This window comes from Eptatretus burgeri, chromosome 18 (genome assembly GCF_056783735.1).
Source record: "Eptatretus burgeri isolate ZD-2024b chromosome 18, Ebu_testis_v1, whole genome shotgun sequence".
Classification (NCBI taxonomy): Eukaryota; Metazoa; Chordata; class Myxini; order Myxiniformes; family Myxinidae; genus Eptatretus; species Eptatretus burgeri.
In genome coordinates this window covers 46,746,864-46,764,889 of record NC_140978.1, presented here as the reverse complement: position 1 = coordinate 46,764,889, position 18,026 = coordinate 46,746,864, and the positions used below count along the sequence as shown (strand labels likewise).

Sequence of the window (18,026 nt, the reverse complement as noted above, 5' to 3'; positions counted from 1 at the left end):
AAAAATAATGGTACAAACATTAACCATTTATAAACATGAACCATTTATAGACATGTACCATTTATAAACATGTACCATTTATAGACATGAACCATTAATAAACATGAACCATTTATAAACATGAACCATTTATAAACATGAACCATTTATAAACATGTACCATTAATATACATGTCCCATTCATAAACATTGACCATTTCTAAATATGTACCATTAATAAACATATACCATTAATATACATGTACCATTAATAAACATGTACCATTCATATACATGCACCATTTATAGACATGTACCATTTATAAACATGTACCATTAATATACATGTCCCATTCATAAACATTGACCATTTCTAAATATGTACCATTAATAAACATATACCATTAATATACATGTACCATTAATAAACATATACCATTTATAAACATGTACCATTCATATACATGCACCATTTATAAACAGGAACCATTTATAAACATGCACCATTTATAGACATGTACCCTTTATAAACATGAACCATTTATTAACATAAACCATTTATAAACATGAACCATTTATATACATGTACCATTTATAAAGATGAACCATTCATATACATGTACCATTCATAAACATGAACCATTTATAAACATATACCATTTATAAACATGAGCCATTTATAAACATGAACCATTTATAAACATATACCATTTATAAATATATACCATTTATAAACATGAGCCATTTATAAACATATACCATTTATAAACATATACCATTTATAAATATATACCATTTATAAACATGAGCCATTTATAAACATGAACCATTTATAAACATGAACCATTTATAAACATGAACCATTTATAAACATGAGCCATTTATAAACATGAACCATTTATAAACATGAACCATTTATAAACATGAACCATTTATAAACATGAGCCATTTATAAACATGAACCATTTATAAACATGAACCATTTATAACTTGAACCATTTATAAGCATGTACGATTTATAAGCGAAACCATATATAACCATATACCATTTGGTAACCATATACCATTTGGTTTGGCTGTTGCTTTCCGAGCAGTCAACCACAGCAGAAATTTTGAATTTCGGCAGGATGCCAGCAATATCTTTCTATCCCTTCACAAGAGACACTTTTGAGCCAACGTCCATTAACAAGCAATGCTGGTGGCTGGGTCTTTTGGTCCACCCGAGGGATAGCAATATATTGAATTCATCGCCCTGAACACCAAACACCACAAATACAGCTTCTCGCTGGGTCAGGATTTTAACCAAGGCTCGACATCTCAACGGCGAGAAAACGAAATAGTTTTGAGCACCAATTTAAAACAAAAATAGTTTTTAAATTACAGTAAAAATCAAAATATCTTTAAAATTGAAGACCCTGTCACAATTACATATGTGGCATCTCAAGCCCACAGAAACCTATACAAAGACTGAATAAAGGAAATAACTGAGCCAACCAGCAAGTACTTTTCATCAAGAACTCCCACAAAGTGAAAGCAACATTGGAAGTTTTTCTGGAGCACTGCAGTACATTCAAGAGAAAGCAACAAATAAAGTAGCACACTGCAAAAAGGGTTTGGCTTCCCTCAAGGAAGTCAAACAGTGCATTGGAAACAGAGACTTGAAAGGCAAAGAGGAGGAGGAGGAGGAGGAGGAGGAGGAGGAGGAGGAGATTGGGACCATACTCTGTGCAGAGCGTTGGTGCTGCTTAAGCAGTATCCTTGGCTATTGGGCACAATCCTGGATGGATCGCCACTCAGACACAGTAGACCAGCATGCTAACACTCATTTTGCCGACCTCGGAAAGATAACAGGCCGAGTTAACCCCACCTGGTATTAATTCAACAGCTGAGCGGGATTTGAACTCAGGACCCGAGGATCCAAAGCCTGCCACCCGAACCATTAAGCCAACACCAAGCATAAGGCAAAGAGGAGATTTAAGAAAGGTAATAAGAATTAAAACAATACAGGAGGGGTAATAGAAGTCCTAAAAAAATGAAGTCTCAAAAAAAAAATGCCAAAGCAAATCGGAAAACCTCAAATCAATTAGCAATATAAACAAATATAAAACTTCCACTTTATGTTGGCAGTGATGACCGGGCAACAAGATGTCTGGCTTTAAAACAACCCTGCTTTGATACAACACAGGATTGACGAGTTACGGACCCAGCAGCACGCTGCGTTCAACCTATTTATTACATACACAGTTGACCATTTTTCCTGGGGACATAGTCAGTATCAATTGAATTGGTATTTAAACAACCTAAAAACAAAGTAATAAATGTTCACACCATGGGTCCACAGGGTAAAGCGGGACTCCCCCGAGTCTAACGAGGCTCACACATCTCTCTACGACGTGGGATTGACAAGTTGTGGACGTAGTAACAGGCGACATTCAATGTATTTATTACGTATGCAGTTGACCCTTTTTTCCTGTGGCCATCATCGGTATCAATTGAATTGCTACTCCTCTACCCTCAAACCCATCCAGGTGCAGCCAAGTAAGCCTTATTCAAAAAAATATTCAAAACGTTCTCAGATTCAAACAATTAAATATTTCTGGCTGCCAGACCATGTGGCTGATCGGGTTGAAATTTAAAACATATTGTTGCAGATTCGCGCCCGCCAGCGTGCTGATGGCCACGTAACTCGAATCGCGGCACGTCGCCCACCGGACGGACAATCCAGTCGTGACCCTCTCGGACTAACGCCGGGAACTAGTCATGGGTGGACCTTTCGGTCTCACCGCGATCGTGCCAATCGGCCCCCGCGTGGGATAGGGTTGCTCGCCAAATTCGACCTACCTAAGTACCCACACGGAGAGTAGACCGGGCGATCGCACCTCGCCGCAGGTCGACTTCGGACACGGGCCACTTGAGCGACCCGTTCCGTACTATCGGGATAACCGAGCGGTGTTATTCGTCGGCCTCGACGGTTCGATTAATTATCGGGCGTCTTAGCCCACGACCAACCCTTTACGTGAAGCAAGATGGGGATTCAATGAAAGAAATGACGAAGCGAAGCGGGAAAACAGTTCAACAATAAGCACATTTATTTCGCGATGAACGGAAAGCACACATATACAATTCCACCAAAAGCACATGTAAAAGAAGAAGACAAAAAGCAAATGCAACAATGCAGATCTATCCGACTACCGGCACACGGCAACACTTATACAATTTTACTTCACAGACGGCGCCGACAACACATATTCCCAAAGCAAAAGAAAAGAGAACCACCTTCCAGGATGAGGGGGTAGGCGGGCCTGGGGCCGAGACCGTGTCGGGCCTACCCGTCTGATTATGAGACGTGAAGTGGCGGTGGTGCCTCAACTCCGCGGGCCTCGCGGACAGTGTCTGGTAGGGGGTGGGAAGGGGGCCCCCTTTTGTCGCACTATCTCAGCGCGGGGGGAAACAGGAGGGGGTTGCTGATGCTCGGGGAAAGGAGGATTTCACAAAATCTCGGGTCCCGCGACGAGCGTCTCCACCACGACCTCGGTCGCGCCGCCGGCCTCTCCTTCCGCAGTTCCCCGAATCCGACTCGAGCACCCCCTCAACCGCCTTCGCCGCCGCCGCCTCTCCACAGCTTCGTCCGATCGCCCTCTCCGTCTCCTCTCTTGACTCGTCCCAACTCTTCACTGGCTCCGCGAACTCCCAACTGCGAACTCCCAACTGCGAACTCCCAACTGCGAACTCCCAACTGCGAACTGCCCTCTTCTGACGAACGCAGTCGTTTTTATAAGCCCCGTGGCTTCGCTCTTTCATCTTTGACCCTCTGCCTCCGACCTTTCACCTCGCTCCCCATTGGCCCGAGGAAAAGTGGGCGTGAATGCTTTTTGATCCATGAATTTACATATAGCGACCGCCCTCCAACGCCCTGGAGGCGGGGCCAAATCGCCCGTCGCTCACCGATTGGACGGAACAAAAGTGGGCGTGAGTCGTTTTTGATCCGTTTTTCTGCGGAAAGTCCGTGATGTTTTTGAACACGCTGCTCGGTGCGCGCCCCGCACGAGTCCAGCATCGGTGCCCACGAGTGGCGCGAGATGACGGTGATGCGATGGTGGCGAGTTGTGACGGTAAAGGTCGTGGCGGTTGTGGTGAAGCGGCGTTGTGGTTGGTGGTTGTTGTTGTGATGGCCGCGTTGTGGTTGGTGGTTGTTGTGTGATGGCTGTTGAGACGTGGTTGGTGGTGGTAATAATGGCGGCTGGTCCAAAATAAAGATAGTAAAAGAAAAACGGCTATCCTGAAGAGTCGCAGCCCTCATGAATGACATTTATTCCCTCTAGACAACGGGTTTGGGCCTAACTACACATATACTTACCGAGATATCTCACCTAAGGGACCTGAATGGTGGTTTGCGAATTTGGTCAACCACAACAATATATTCCTCATGTCAACACGATCATAATTGTGAGTTTCAAGTTGATTGATGAAGCAGTTCCAGAAAAAAACATTATTTAATATTTTCCTTCAATCCAATATGGCTGCCAAACCATGTGACCCAAGTCAAAAAAGGGAGGGAATTTTTGTTCGTCATGGATAGGCAGTCATACCAGTAAAGTTTTGCCTCGATCTGGTAAGCCGTTCTGGAGGAGGTTTAAAAAAAAAAACATTTCAATCCAATATGGCTACTGAAACACGTGACCTATGACATTATAAATTTACATTTTGCCTCTCATTGTGTTTGAGATCATGCTTGTGAAGTTTCATTTTAATCGGATAAGGTGCGTTTTTCTCTCCAAGATGGCCAACCAAACCACATGACTTATGATATCATTTTTACCCGAAATGCAGCAATGGTGTTTGATGATACTTGTGAAGTTTTGCTATGACAGAACAAGCGGTTCCAGAGAAAACATTATTTAATATTTTCCTTCAATCCAATATGGCTGCCAAACCATGTGACATATTAATTGTTCATGAACACCCAAGTATACCCAAGGCTTGAGGAACATGTAAATGAAATTTCTCCTCAATCTGTCAAGCCGTTCAGGAGAAGAAGATTTTAAAATGTTTACTCTTCAAAAAAACATAGCTGCCAAACCATGTGACCTTTGACGTCATAGGACAACTTTTTGTTCCTCATGGATAGACAATCATATCTGTCATGTTTTGCCTCGATCTGTTTTGCCATTATAGAGAAGAAGATTTTTGAAGGTTTTATGTTAAAAACAATATGGCTGCCGAACCACATGACTGATGATGTCATAAATTACAATTTAGTCCTCGATGATCCTCAAACATTTTCACACTGATCGGATAAACGTTTGATATATGCAATTATGATGTCATAAAGAAGCCACATGACAAAAAAAAAAATCACACTTGTTTCCATTGGTCCTGAAATTTAACCTATCAATACTATACTTTGCAATTATGATCCATTGTGCTTGCTGCATACATTTGACTTTAAAATGACATCATCAGTCACGTGGTGTGACAGCCACATTGGTTTCAAGGAAAAAAATTATATTTCAGAAACAGTTATAGCGATCGATGCAAATCTTTGCAGTTGTGATCCACTGCCATGTAACACAACATGTTTAATATTGATCTGTTCTGCGGTTTTGAAGAAAAAGGTTTTTTAATTTTCGGTTTTCAAACTAACATGGCTGCCAAACCACATGACCTATGGCATTGAAAATTTGGACTCTGCCCAAGATTGGGTAGAGGATTATGTGCATGAAGTTTTGTTTTGATCGGAGAAGGTTCATTTTTCTATCCAATATGGCTGCGACACCACATGACTTATGACATCATTTCCACACTGTATGCAGCTATATTGTTCGATGATACTTGGTAAATTTCGCTTTGATTGGATAAGCAGTTCCAGAGAAAACATTATTTAATATTTTTCTTCAATCCAACATGACCAATGAACCCATGACATCAATTATCCTTCATCACCCTCATATCGCCAATTCATGTTGAACATGTCTGTAAAGTTTCCCCTCAATCTGTCCAACCGTTCTGGAGAAGAAGATTTTTAAGGTTTTCGGGTAAATCCAAGATGGCTGCAAGACCATGCATGTGACCTTTGACATTATAATTATCAAACTTTATTCAGCATGGGGAATCAATCATTTGGGTGCAGTTTCACTTTGATTTGTAAAGCAGTTCTGGAGAAGATTTTTTTCCTTAAAAAAAAAAAAAAAAAAAAAACATATGGCTGTCAAACCACGTGACGGATGAAATCATATTTTTTTTTTCTGTGTTCGTATCTTTCCCTCAATGAATCACATAAATTTTCATTCTGATGGGATACAGCGTCCTCGGTGTCGGATTTTCACTGATATACCATTTATATACCAATGATATACTATTTCACTGATATCACAGGCAAATTACTCTTATTCCCCATGTGGAGTAGTTGTCAGATGCCAAGTTTCAATTTATTCCTTAGTGTGGTTTCAGAGAAACAGAGGTCCAAAGTTTTTCCGTTTTTCCAACATGGCTGCCACACCACGTGACCTATGACATCGTAATTATTAAAACATTCTACATGAATAGTCGCTCCTGTGGTGAAAATTTTGTGTTCATTGGATAAGCGGTTTCAGAGAAAACAGAACGTTTGTATGGACGAAAACAATGCCTCTGACAACTTTGTCAGCGAGGGCATAAAAATAGGGGCAATACCCCAGGTGCTCACCAAGTAGCGGCTGGATAAGAAAACCAGGGAACCACTGGTAGGCGTACATGATCCACAAAATATGTAACGGAGAAGAAAGTAAATAGCTATGGATTTTTTTAATGCCATGAACAATCTTTGGTACATCACAGGTGATAAAGGTTGTGGTCAAGTTTCATCAGAATTGGATGTGTGGTTTCAAAGAAAGTAAATATCTATTTTGGGGGGGGGGAAACCCCCCAGTAGACACCTTTAGACCCCGATTGTTTTGTTAATGGTGTGAACAATTTTTGGTACATCATGGGTGATGAAGGTTGTGGTTAAGTTTCATTGGAATTGTGTGTGTAGTTTCTGAGGAGAAAGCCAACACCTCTTTTGGGGGCACCCCCCCCCCCCTGTAGATCCCTATGTTTTTTGAATGTCATGAACAAACTTTGGTACATCATGGGTGATGAAGGTTGTAGTCGAGATTAATCTGAAATGTGTGTGTAGTTTCGGAAAAGAAAGCAAATACATATTTTGGAGGGTACCTCCCACCACCCCACAAACACCCGCTTAGACCTCGAATTTTTTTAATGTCATGAACAAACTTTGGTACATCACGGGTGATGAAGGTTGTGATAAAATCATATGTGTAGATTCAGAGAAGAAGTTGAAAGTATTTGTGGATGGATGGACGGACGGACGGACAGACGATGAACCATCCCATTAGCTCCCTGGAACTATGTTCCAGGTGAGCTAGAAACCAGACAGCAATTAACAACTAGAAGGGTACTCACTCAGTCGAGCGCATACCTCCGCCCTTCAATGCCTGATCCATGAGAACATATCAGGCCAAATAAATTTTTGAAATATCGTGCTATATATCATTTTTGGCCCCATCTATTAATGGTGAAGAATCACTTTTAAAACGTCCAGTAGTCGGATCCAGATTCGTATCTTCACCAAAATCAAATCAATCCGGCATGGTCACACACCCAACATGTGCACCAAGTTTCATCCGAATCCATCCACAACTTTTTGAGATATCGTGCTATATATCGTTTTTGGCACGATCTCTCAATGGTGAAGAATCCCTTTTTAAAAATTCTAGTTGTTGGATCTTCATCAAAATCTAATCAGTTCATACTTGTCACACTCCGAATCTGTCCACACAATTTCATCTGGATACGTCCAAACTTTTTGAGATATGCTGTACACAAACAAACAAACACACAGAAAGGGGGTGAAAACATAATCTCCTTCACCTTCGGTGGCGGAGGTAATTAAATGTTAAATTTTGAAAATGCTGGTCTGCGTTGAGAACCTTACCTCTGGTGAAAGCTGAAACTATATGTTCTCCACAAACATTGTACTCAAGCCTTCAATGTACTTATTTGAGGACAGAGTTCTGTGAAGCATGGCTCATGGAAGGCAACACCTTCCTAATCCCAAAATCTAAACAAACAACTGTTTCATAAACAGTGACCGATAGCATTTCCACCAACAACAAACAAGCTCTAAAAGGGCTATCAATCGCCAAAAAGATGTCTCGCCATTAAACAGAATAAAGCGCCTGCAGGCAGGACAAACTGCAACAGAACTAAAAAAAAAAAAAAAAAATTAAGTCAACTCTTGCTCAAAGATGTATTCCACAATTGTGGAAAAAGATTTCTTTTAATGCTGAATCAAACAGTTGACAGTGTCGATTGACTGCAACACACTTGTTGGCGTACCATACTCGTGTATCATGTCATGCCACAACTAAAGAAAATCACACACTTGATCGTATGGTACATGCAACGAGACAAAAATCCTACTCTTGTGTATCATACAATGCATGCAACTGTGGAAAAACATACGATGCATGCAACCATTTGCTACACGTGACACCGATGAGGGAGAGTATGTAATTTATAGACAGGACAGTGAGGAATTTCATGGGCGTAAACACCTCTGGCTTGTGGGTGTGTTAGGTGTGGAAAATTGTGTCTCCACAATGTCGAAAAGCCTGGTGTTGGCTCAGTGGTTTGGGTTGTGGGCTTGGGATCTGAGTTTGTGCACTGTTGGCCACTGAGGTTGACTGAGTCTTCCATCCTTCAGAAGTCAGCAAAATGAGGACCAGAGAACTGGTAAAAGGGGAAATGCATCAACGGTGTCTCCATACGAGGTAGCACTGGCGATGCACCATTGCTCATAGCCAGACAAAGCATGAAATCATCATGCCACCACAACAAGTGGATGAATACAAAAAAAAAAAAAAATAGGTGTGCACTTCCAAACACAGAGGCACACGTGACTGCAAAAGGCGATTACGATCTTTCTCACCAGTGTGTGCCAGCCATGGTGTTATAGTGGGGGGCGCTGCCAGAAGAAAAAATTTTGTGCATTTATTTTTACTGGTGTGGATCAGTTCGCTACGCTTGACTCACCACACGTCACGACAGTAGGACAAACACCGCCACGTTTTTAAAAATTCCTCACCACCACGTTATTAAAAACGCCGCACCGCCACGTGATTAAAAACTCCTCACCGCCACGTTGTTAAAAACGCCTCACCGCCACGTTGTTAAAAACTCCTCACCGCCACGTTGTTAAAAACGCCTCACCGCCACGTTGTTAAAAACGCCTCACCACCACGTTGTTAAAAACGCCTCACTGCCACGTTGTTAAAAACTCCTCACCGCCACGTTGTTAAAAACTCCTCACCGCCACGTTATTAAATATGTCTCACCGCCACGTTATTAAAAACGCCTCACCGCCACGTTATTAAAAACGCCTCACCGCCACGTTATTAAAAACACCTCACCGCCACGTTATTAAAAACGCCACACTACCACGTTATTAAAAACGCCTCACCTCCACGTTATTAAAAACGCCTCACCGCCACGTTATTAAATATGCCTCACCCCTACGTGATTAAAAACTCCTCACCGCCACGTGATGAAAAACTCCTCACCGCCACGTGATTAAAAACTCCTCACCGCCACGTGACTAAAAACTCCTCAGCACCACGTTATTAAAAAACGCCGCACCGCCACGTGATTAAAAACTCGTCACCGCCACGTTATTAAAAATACCTCACCGCCACGTTATTAAATATTCCTCACCGCCACGTTATTAAATATGCCTCACCAAAACGTTATTAAAAACGCCTCACCATCAGGTTATTAAAAACACCTCACCACGTTATTAAAAACGCCTAACCGCCACGTTATTAAAAATTCCTCACCGCCACGTTATTAAATATGCCTCACCACCACGTTATTAAAAATCCTCACCACCACGTTATTAAAAATTCCTCACCCCACGTTATTAAATATTCCTCACTGCCACGTTATTAAAAATCCTCACCACAACGTTATTAAAAATTCCTCACCACCACGTTATTAAAAATACCTCACCGCCATGTTATTAAATATTCCTCACCGCCACGTTATTAAATATGCCTCACCACAACATTATAAAAAAACCACGTTATTAAAAATCCTCACCGCCACGTTATTAAAAATCCTCACCGCGTTATTAAAAACTCCTCACTACCACGTTATTAAATATGCCTCACCGCCACATTATTAAAAATCCTCACGACGTTATTAAAAACACCTCACAGCCACATTATTAAAAACTCCTCACCGCCACGTTATTAAAAACTCCTCACCGCCAAGTTATTAAAAATTCCTCACCACCACGTGATTAAAAACACCTCACCGCCAAGATATTAAAAACTCCTCACTGCCACGTCATTAAAAACACCTCACCTCCACGTCAATAAAAACACCAGCGCACCCCCACATGATTAAAAACTCCTCACCGCCACGTGATTCAAAACACCTCACCGTCACGTTATTAAAAACACATTACCGCCACGGGATTCAAAACCTCTCACCTCCATGTTGTTCAAAACGCCTCACCACCATGTTATTAAAAACGGCTCACCGCCACGTTATTAAAAACCCCTCACCGCTAAGTTATTCAAAACCCCTCACCGCCACGTTATTCGAAACACCTCACCGCCACGTTATTCAAAACTCCTCACCGCTACATTATTCAAAACGCCTCACCGCCACATTATTCAAAACTCCTCACCGCCACGTTATTCCAAACGCCTCACCGCGACGTTATTCCAAACGCCTCACCGCCACGTTATTTGAAACGCCTCACCGCCACGTTATTCGAAACGCCTCACCGCCACGTTATTAAAAACTCCTCACCACCACGTTATTAAAAACTCCTCACCACCACGTTATTAAAAACTCCTCACCGCCACTTTATTCAAAACTCCTCACCGCCACTTTATTCAAAACTCCTCACCGCCACTTTATTCAAAACTCCTCACCGCCACATTATTCAAAATTCCTCACCGCCATATTATTCAAAATTCCTCACCCCCATATTATTCAAAACCCCTCACCCCCACGTTATTAAAAACGCCTCACCACCACGTTGTTCAAAACCCCTTACCTCCACGCTCATTTGAATGATCCTTGGGGAATGGTAAAGTCGTCGAGTAATGAGTAATAACTGAATGCAGTGCAAGTAAAAGATTGTTTGGGCAATCTCTGGGATGAATGGTCCAGACTCCGAAGAATCCTGTGTTAACGGTACCCAGACGTGACAACACGATGCACGCAACGATAGAAATTCCCCCACTTGTGTATCACATGATGCAAGCAACCACAGAAAAATATTACATTTGAGGATAACATGATCAGTGATAGACCGAGCAACCGCAGTGATAAAGAACCCAGCAGATAGATCGAATGATAGCAGGAAACGTCACGTCAAATGAGCTACAACTGTAAGCTCTCTGTGGTTCACTGGGCATCCGTTAAAAAGCCCTACAGAACAAGGATATAATACAGAACACGTGAAAATGCTCCTTAGCTTTAACTAGAAAACATTACAAGTTTGGCCGTGAAGAATAATCCTAAAATAATAAATAAGTACTTTGGGCATGGGAGGGCTTTTTTCAACATTCGGTACCCCACCTTGAGGAAATTATGAAATGGAGGCAACTAATTTCCTTAAATATTCATTGACTCATATAATATTACATCTGACATCACAGGATACAAATTGGTGATACAGGTTTAAAACTAGAAGGGCACTCGGTAGAGCGCATACCTCCGCCACGCAATTCCTGATCCACGGAACATATCAGGCCCAATACGCTTTTGAAATACCATGCTATACAATACTATATCGTTTTTGACCCTGTCTAATCTCTCAATGGTGAAGAATCAATTTAAAAATGAAATAATTCTCGTATCCAGATACGGATCTGGATCTTCACCAAAATCTAAACAGTTTGTCCTCGTCACACACCAAACCTGTCAACAAAATTTCATCCGAATCCATCCACAACTTTTTGAGATATTCTGCACACAGACTAATAAACAAACAAACAGACCGAAAGGGGTGAAAACATAACCACCTTCCACTTCTCGTGGCGGAGGTAATAACAGATTGGCTTCTGAATTGTATTTATTTATTTTTGTGTCCATGTGAGGGGTGGTGGGGGGGGGCGGGGGGAGGGCGATGGAGAGTGTTGCAATGGTAATGAGTGCCAAGCTGGTATAAATAAATATGAAAAGGTAATGCCAAGAAAATTGGGCGAATATCACATGATTAGAAAGCTGGATGGCTTCAAATGCTTCGGTTTCACAACGGGTTAGGCAAAAACGCAAGAAGGTTCCAAAGTATCAAATGATTGCACCTACCTTTTAAAATGCTTCAAAAAAATGGCAACATTCATACTTCGTTTTGCATCCAAGATATTCATCTGAAAATACAGGACATCACATGACCACCATTATTCACATGACAATGCTGTCAGTGCAAACAGTGATTTCAAGTTACTGTATTACAACCAATGAATGCTAAAAGACATTCCCCGAGAAATACAAACCAGCAAACATTTCCATAAATATCAGCACACAACAAATGCTCTGCTCTCATTTTGGACTGATTAATAAGGGCAATCTGGTGATGAAAGGCTGACTGTGGAAATGCGAAGTGGAGTAGCATGGAGATCATCACACAATTCGTTTCAGCCTTCCTGAATACCAAGCACAAACATCACTGCCAGGACTTCCAAACAAGGATTGGGCCAGCTGTGTCAATTCTGCACACAAACAGCTGGTGTGTCACCAGGAGGCCATTGGAACAATAACTACGACCAAGAGATGTTGAGGTCAAGGGTTCAACCCTTCACATTCCCTTCCTTGCCCCCTCTCGGTGGCACATGAATAAACAGTCGGAGCAACCTATTACTTAGCACCACAGGTAGTTTGTCGTCGGCTTTCTGAAAGCAGAGCTACGAGTTGATGATGAGAAGCCGAGCTCCCTTAACCATGTGCATGCAACGCAATGCCAAGCACAGTACTCGTGCTGGGCCGGGTGTTTGCCCGGGCCATAGGAAGTACCCAATTTGCTTTGGCATGTCAGGTCGTAGAAAGGGCAACAGGCTTTAAGTGCTTCCTCTGAAAGCCCAAATGACAAGCAGCTATAGCAACCAGAGCATCCGAAAGCCATGGTGCTCGTGCTGAAGTGCTCAATTAACTTTGGTTTGGGACTATAAGGAAAAGGTTACTTCTCTCAGCATTCCTTTCAAGGAAAACAGACTTGTGATATCATGATTCATTAAATCACTTCTCAAGTTTATTGAAGGATCGCACAAAAATAAAATACTTGCACAGGTTTTTCCAAAGAAAAGTATTTGATTCGCTGGGCCAGATGTACAACAGAGGGTTACAATAAGATGATCGACCTTGCAGAAGTGTGTTAACACTGACGTTCCATATTGTTTATTGGCTGGAGATTCAAATAACCATCATGAACCATAATCACCAACACAAACATAAATAAATAAAATACACTGCTACTTTAAAATGTTACACCTGTGCATGTGCAAGTGATTTCACCAATTTCAGTTATTCAATACAAACAGTCCACAGAACATATTGTTGTGGAAATTACTTCTTGGAGTTAAAGATGCTCAATATAGCATAGTGATTTCCTTAAAGCGAATGTTTAGCATCAGTGTAAAGTAATTAAATGTGACGTCAGATATGCGGCACTTAAATGTATAGTATGACATCTCCCTTTCCCACTGTCTGTTTCGATAATTATCAACCTGTATGGTCCTATTTATTGACATTTTACCATTTTGATTCTGTCCTTTATGTGTTTTTATAATTTTTGCATTTCACTAGGCCTTGAGGGCACAAGTCCAGGTGGCAAAGGAAAACAAGCATCGCTACTGCCACGGTTTGTGTCGAAGCTTTGGGGTGAAGCACCACGGAGGGGTCGGACAGTCAGCAACCAATAGTGACTGAGTAGGGAGGGGCATGGGATTTTACAGCACGAGATGGAGGCCAGAGGAAATAAAAGCCCACGCAGCAGGGAGGGTAGAAGTTGTTACCAGACGGAACCTTGGAGAAGACTGCGTTTGGAGTCTGCAGAGCCACCAGTGAACCACAACCTAACCCAGCCAGACACTCTTCTCCTCCGCTTCACGAGCTTCTCGCTGCCTGCCACCTGCCGACCTGCAGCAAGGGCACTCCTTTGACTATCTGCATCAGTTCCTGCTGTGTGTAGCTGGGCACAGTCAGGGTATTTCAGTCTTCTCCACCTCTAACTGTTGTCTATCTCTCGTGGCATGTCTGATTGGCTCAGATAAGGTCTGGTCACGTGTGGGAACATGCGCCAGAGCAGTGCGTCGCTGTGTCCACTTTCTGCCGGTACTCCAGGGGCCTCCGTCTGGCCATCCCCCACGAGGAACATGGTCGACCCATTGGCCTCTTCCACTCACGAGGCTCCCTCGCTGAGAGAATCTGGAGCAGGATCAGCATCAGGAAAACGAGCCACATGTCCATACAGCTGCAGTTGATTTTCACAGATTATGCAGGTAACAAATCTCATTTGAGTCTCTCCCAGCAACTGCTCACTGGACACAAAGTCTGACCAGCGATAGCCAAGGATTCTCTAAAGAGACCTGTTACCAAAAGAATTAAGTCTCTATCTCAGATCCCTGGTCATAGTCCAAGTCTCATATCCATAGAGCAAGACTGGAAGTACCAAGGACGTGAAGACGCAGATTTTCATCCTCCAGCACAGGAACGGACAATGCCACAACCCATGATCCAGTGAATCCATGACTACCCAGGCCTGACCAAGACATCTGTTGACTTCTGGCTCACAGCCAGCAGAGACATGAATATCACTGCCAAGGTAAGTGAATCTCTACATGACCTCAACATCCTCACCACAAACAGGCACAGACAGGACAGCAGCATCCAATATGTCAATGAAAGCCTGGATCTTAGTTTTGACCCAGGAAACCCATCATCCCAGCAGCTCCGACTCCTCATTCAGCACCTCGAGGGCCCCCAAAAGGATATCTAGAGTCTCCACAAAGATGACTGCACCATCTGTGCAATCAAGGTCAGAGATCTTAACATTCCAAAACGATGCACTGCAGCTTGATCTCTCCAACATCCTCCCCAGAATCCAGTCCATTCAAGTGCAGAAAAGTGTGGGGGCCAGTACACACCCCTGACAAACTCCAGTAATAACTGTAAATAAGTCAGAGATGGTACCACCACATCTCACAGCACTCTCAGTACCAGAGTATAGTTCAGACATCAGATTGATCCACTTTGGTGGCACCCCACAAAGACCATTAATCCTCCAGAGGGCATCCAGATTCACTGAATTCAACACTTTGCAGAGATCAACATCGGCTGCAAGCAGCCCCTGCCGAAATTCTCGTCTGCGTTCGGTGAGGACCTGAAGAGCAAGGATACAGTCAATCGTTGACCTCTTTGGTGTAAAGCCTGACTGCACTGGGCGCTGGTGCTCAAGCAGATGGTGGTGAACCCGATCAAGAATTATACAAGCAAAGACCTTGCCCGGCACTGAGAGCAGCGTCACCCCTCAGTAGTTGTTTCAGTCCTGGCAATCACCCTTCCTTTTTGAGAGAGGGACAACAAGGCCCCGCCTCCAGTTAGTTGAGATGATGCCTGTGTTCCAGGCTGAGCACGCACCTGTGTGCAATGATATGAGTGCAGCATTTCCACCAGCGTTGAGAAATTCACAAACGAAGTTGGACCACAGTTGATTAGAGGGTCACCAAGAGAGATAGCAACACCCCTGACATCCAACTCAACAACTGGTGCATGAACCTGGTACAGCCGCTCAAAGTAACCTTCAAAGCCTTCACTTCGGACTCCTCTGTCAAGAGCCCTCCACCCTCCGCTCTAACTGCAGTACACTGAGGGATGTGCTTGGAGGAACGCAATGCACGAATTCCCCTGAAAGCAGGACGAGAATCACTTGACCACGGGTGATGTTCTACCCACTCAAAGATTCCTTGCACTTAGGCCTCCTTGTCCACCCTCAGAAAACATACAGTATGAACAACTCCCTGAACAGCTCAGCTCTGCGAATAAGCTTGGCCCTGCGACCCTGGCCAATGGTATCCAGTGTCTCTTGAGAAACAAAAATTCTTCTTCACCCCAAGGTGAGTTCCAAGACGTCCACCGGCAACATCAAGGATGGTGGTCTTGAAGGCACTCCACAACTCTTCAGGATTCCCCAAAGCACTCAGACCCCCCAAATCCTGTTTGCAAACTCCTCAGCTACCCTCTCATCCTTGAGCTTGCCAACATTCAGCCTCGGCTGGGATGGTACCATTCTTCCAGATTTAAGCTGAAACTTCAGAGATGCTACCACAAGCCTGTGGTCGGTATTGAGAAACTGAGCACTCCGGTAGACCCTGCAGTTCTCGATCATCCTCCCAGCGACCATCAATGAGAACATAGTCAATCTCCTTTGCCACACCTCCCCTGACGAGTATGTTAACCATCAGAACCTCAAAGAGTGCTGGAATACCAAGTCCAGCGATGAGCCTGTGGGTGTTGAAACCATGAACCAGCCACCCTAAGTCCGTGACTTCTAGCAAAGTCCAGGAACTTATTGCTATTCTGGTTCATAGTTCCAGACCCATGAGGACAACACATGTCTCGTAACCATCCCTATCAGTTCCAGTCAATGCATTGACATCCCCCAAGACGAGAAGATTATGTCGCCTGGAGCACTGATCAACCACAGACTCGAGCACAGCATAGAATGCATCTTTTACGGTGAGATCACTTGTCTCACTCGGAGAATATACAGAGAACAGGGAAATGACACAGAGAACAACACAAAGAGTGATGAATCCTTCGTCTCATAATACGCTCGTTGACCGGTGTTACCTCAATTATCATTGGAGTCAGCTTATTGGACACAGCTACAGAAACTCCTTGGGCATGGTAACCATCACAGCGAGCAGCCCAATTGGAGGCGAAACCACCCGCCATGATCTCGCCACCCGAGAGTAGGTCAGGTTTTTTGTCAGGTCAGGTTCGATCTGTGACCTGCTACACGTACCATGTAAACCTGTACTAACCTGTTCCATGGTCGGGTTGGCGGCGACTAAACCGTCTCCCCCACCAGGTTTTCTGGTGAGGAGGGTGTTTGGATATGGACACCCAGCAGGATTAAAAACAAAACCTGTCAAAGGGCGGAGGAGCTCCTTGTGAGCCAACGGCCATCCATATCTAGTGCCCAACTGTGTCTGCGGACGTCCTCCTGCAGTTGGGTTACTTTCATTAGGAGGTTGGTGGCAGGATTTGCACTCCGGCCACCGTAAAACCCTTCATTCCGCAAAACGCAAAAACGCAAAAAAAATCTGAAAACCCACTCCGTGGGAGTACCTCCTGTGCAGCTTCCCTTCGCAGGGCAGCTCACCGGATGACGGGATTGGGGCAAAGCCTTCGGGACACCCAATCTTTGATAGGAGGGAAACCACGGGGTAACATCCCTGGATCAGATTGCGGGAGAGTGTGTCGGAGTGGTGCTGAGGTGTCGTCCACCAGACGGCGGTCTCCTTGGGTTAACCTGAGGCGGTCCCTTCGGGTGGGTGCCTGGAATGTCCTATCCCTAAGAGAGGATGATCACCTGTCTCTGTTATCATCTGAGCTCAAGCGTTTGGACATCGGGATTGCAGCTCTCTCTGAGGTTCGGAGACCGGATTGCGGCGAGATAATGGTGGGTGGTTACACCTACTATTGGTCTGGTCGCTCTGATGGTTACCATACCCAAGGAGTTGCTGTAGCTGTGTCCAATAAGCTGACCCCAATGATAATTGAGGTAACACCGGTCAACGAGCGTATTATGAGATTAAGGATTCGTCACTCCTTAGGTGTCATTTCCCTGGTCTCTGTTTATGCTCCGACTGAGGCGAGTGATCTCACCGTGAAGGATGCATTCTACGCCACACTCGAGTCTGTGGTTGATCAGTGCCCCAGACGAGATACACTTCTAATCTTGGGGGATTTCAATGCATCAACTGGAA

At 43.7% G+C, this 18,026-nt stretch overlaps 1 protein-coding gene across 1 annotated transcript in view; it reads right to left on the bottom strand.

Moving 5' to 3' along the window:
- Nucleotides 1–18,026, bottom strand: part of FHDC1 (FH2 domain containing 1) — a 194,306-nt gene that overhangs the window by 130,252 nt on the left and 46,028 nt on the right. Inside the window, exon 3 of the mRNA XM_085864539.1 lies at nt 12,346–12,407. Within this exon, the coding sequence (XP_085720665.1) occupies nt 12,346–12,407 (62 nt within the window). The remainder of the gene's footprint in view (nt 1–12,345; nt 12,408–18,026) is intronic.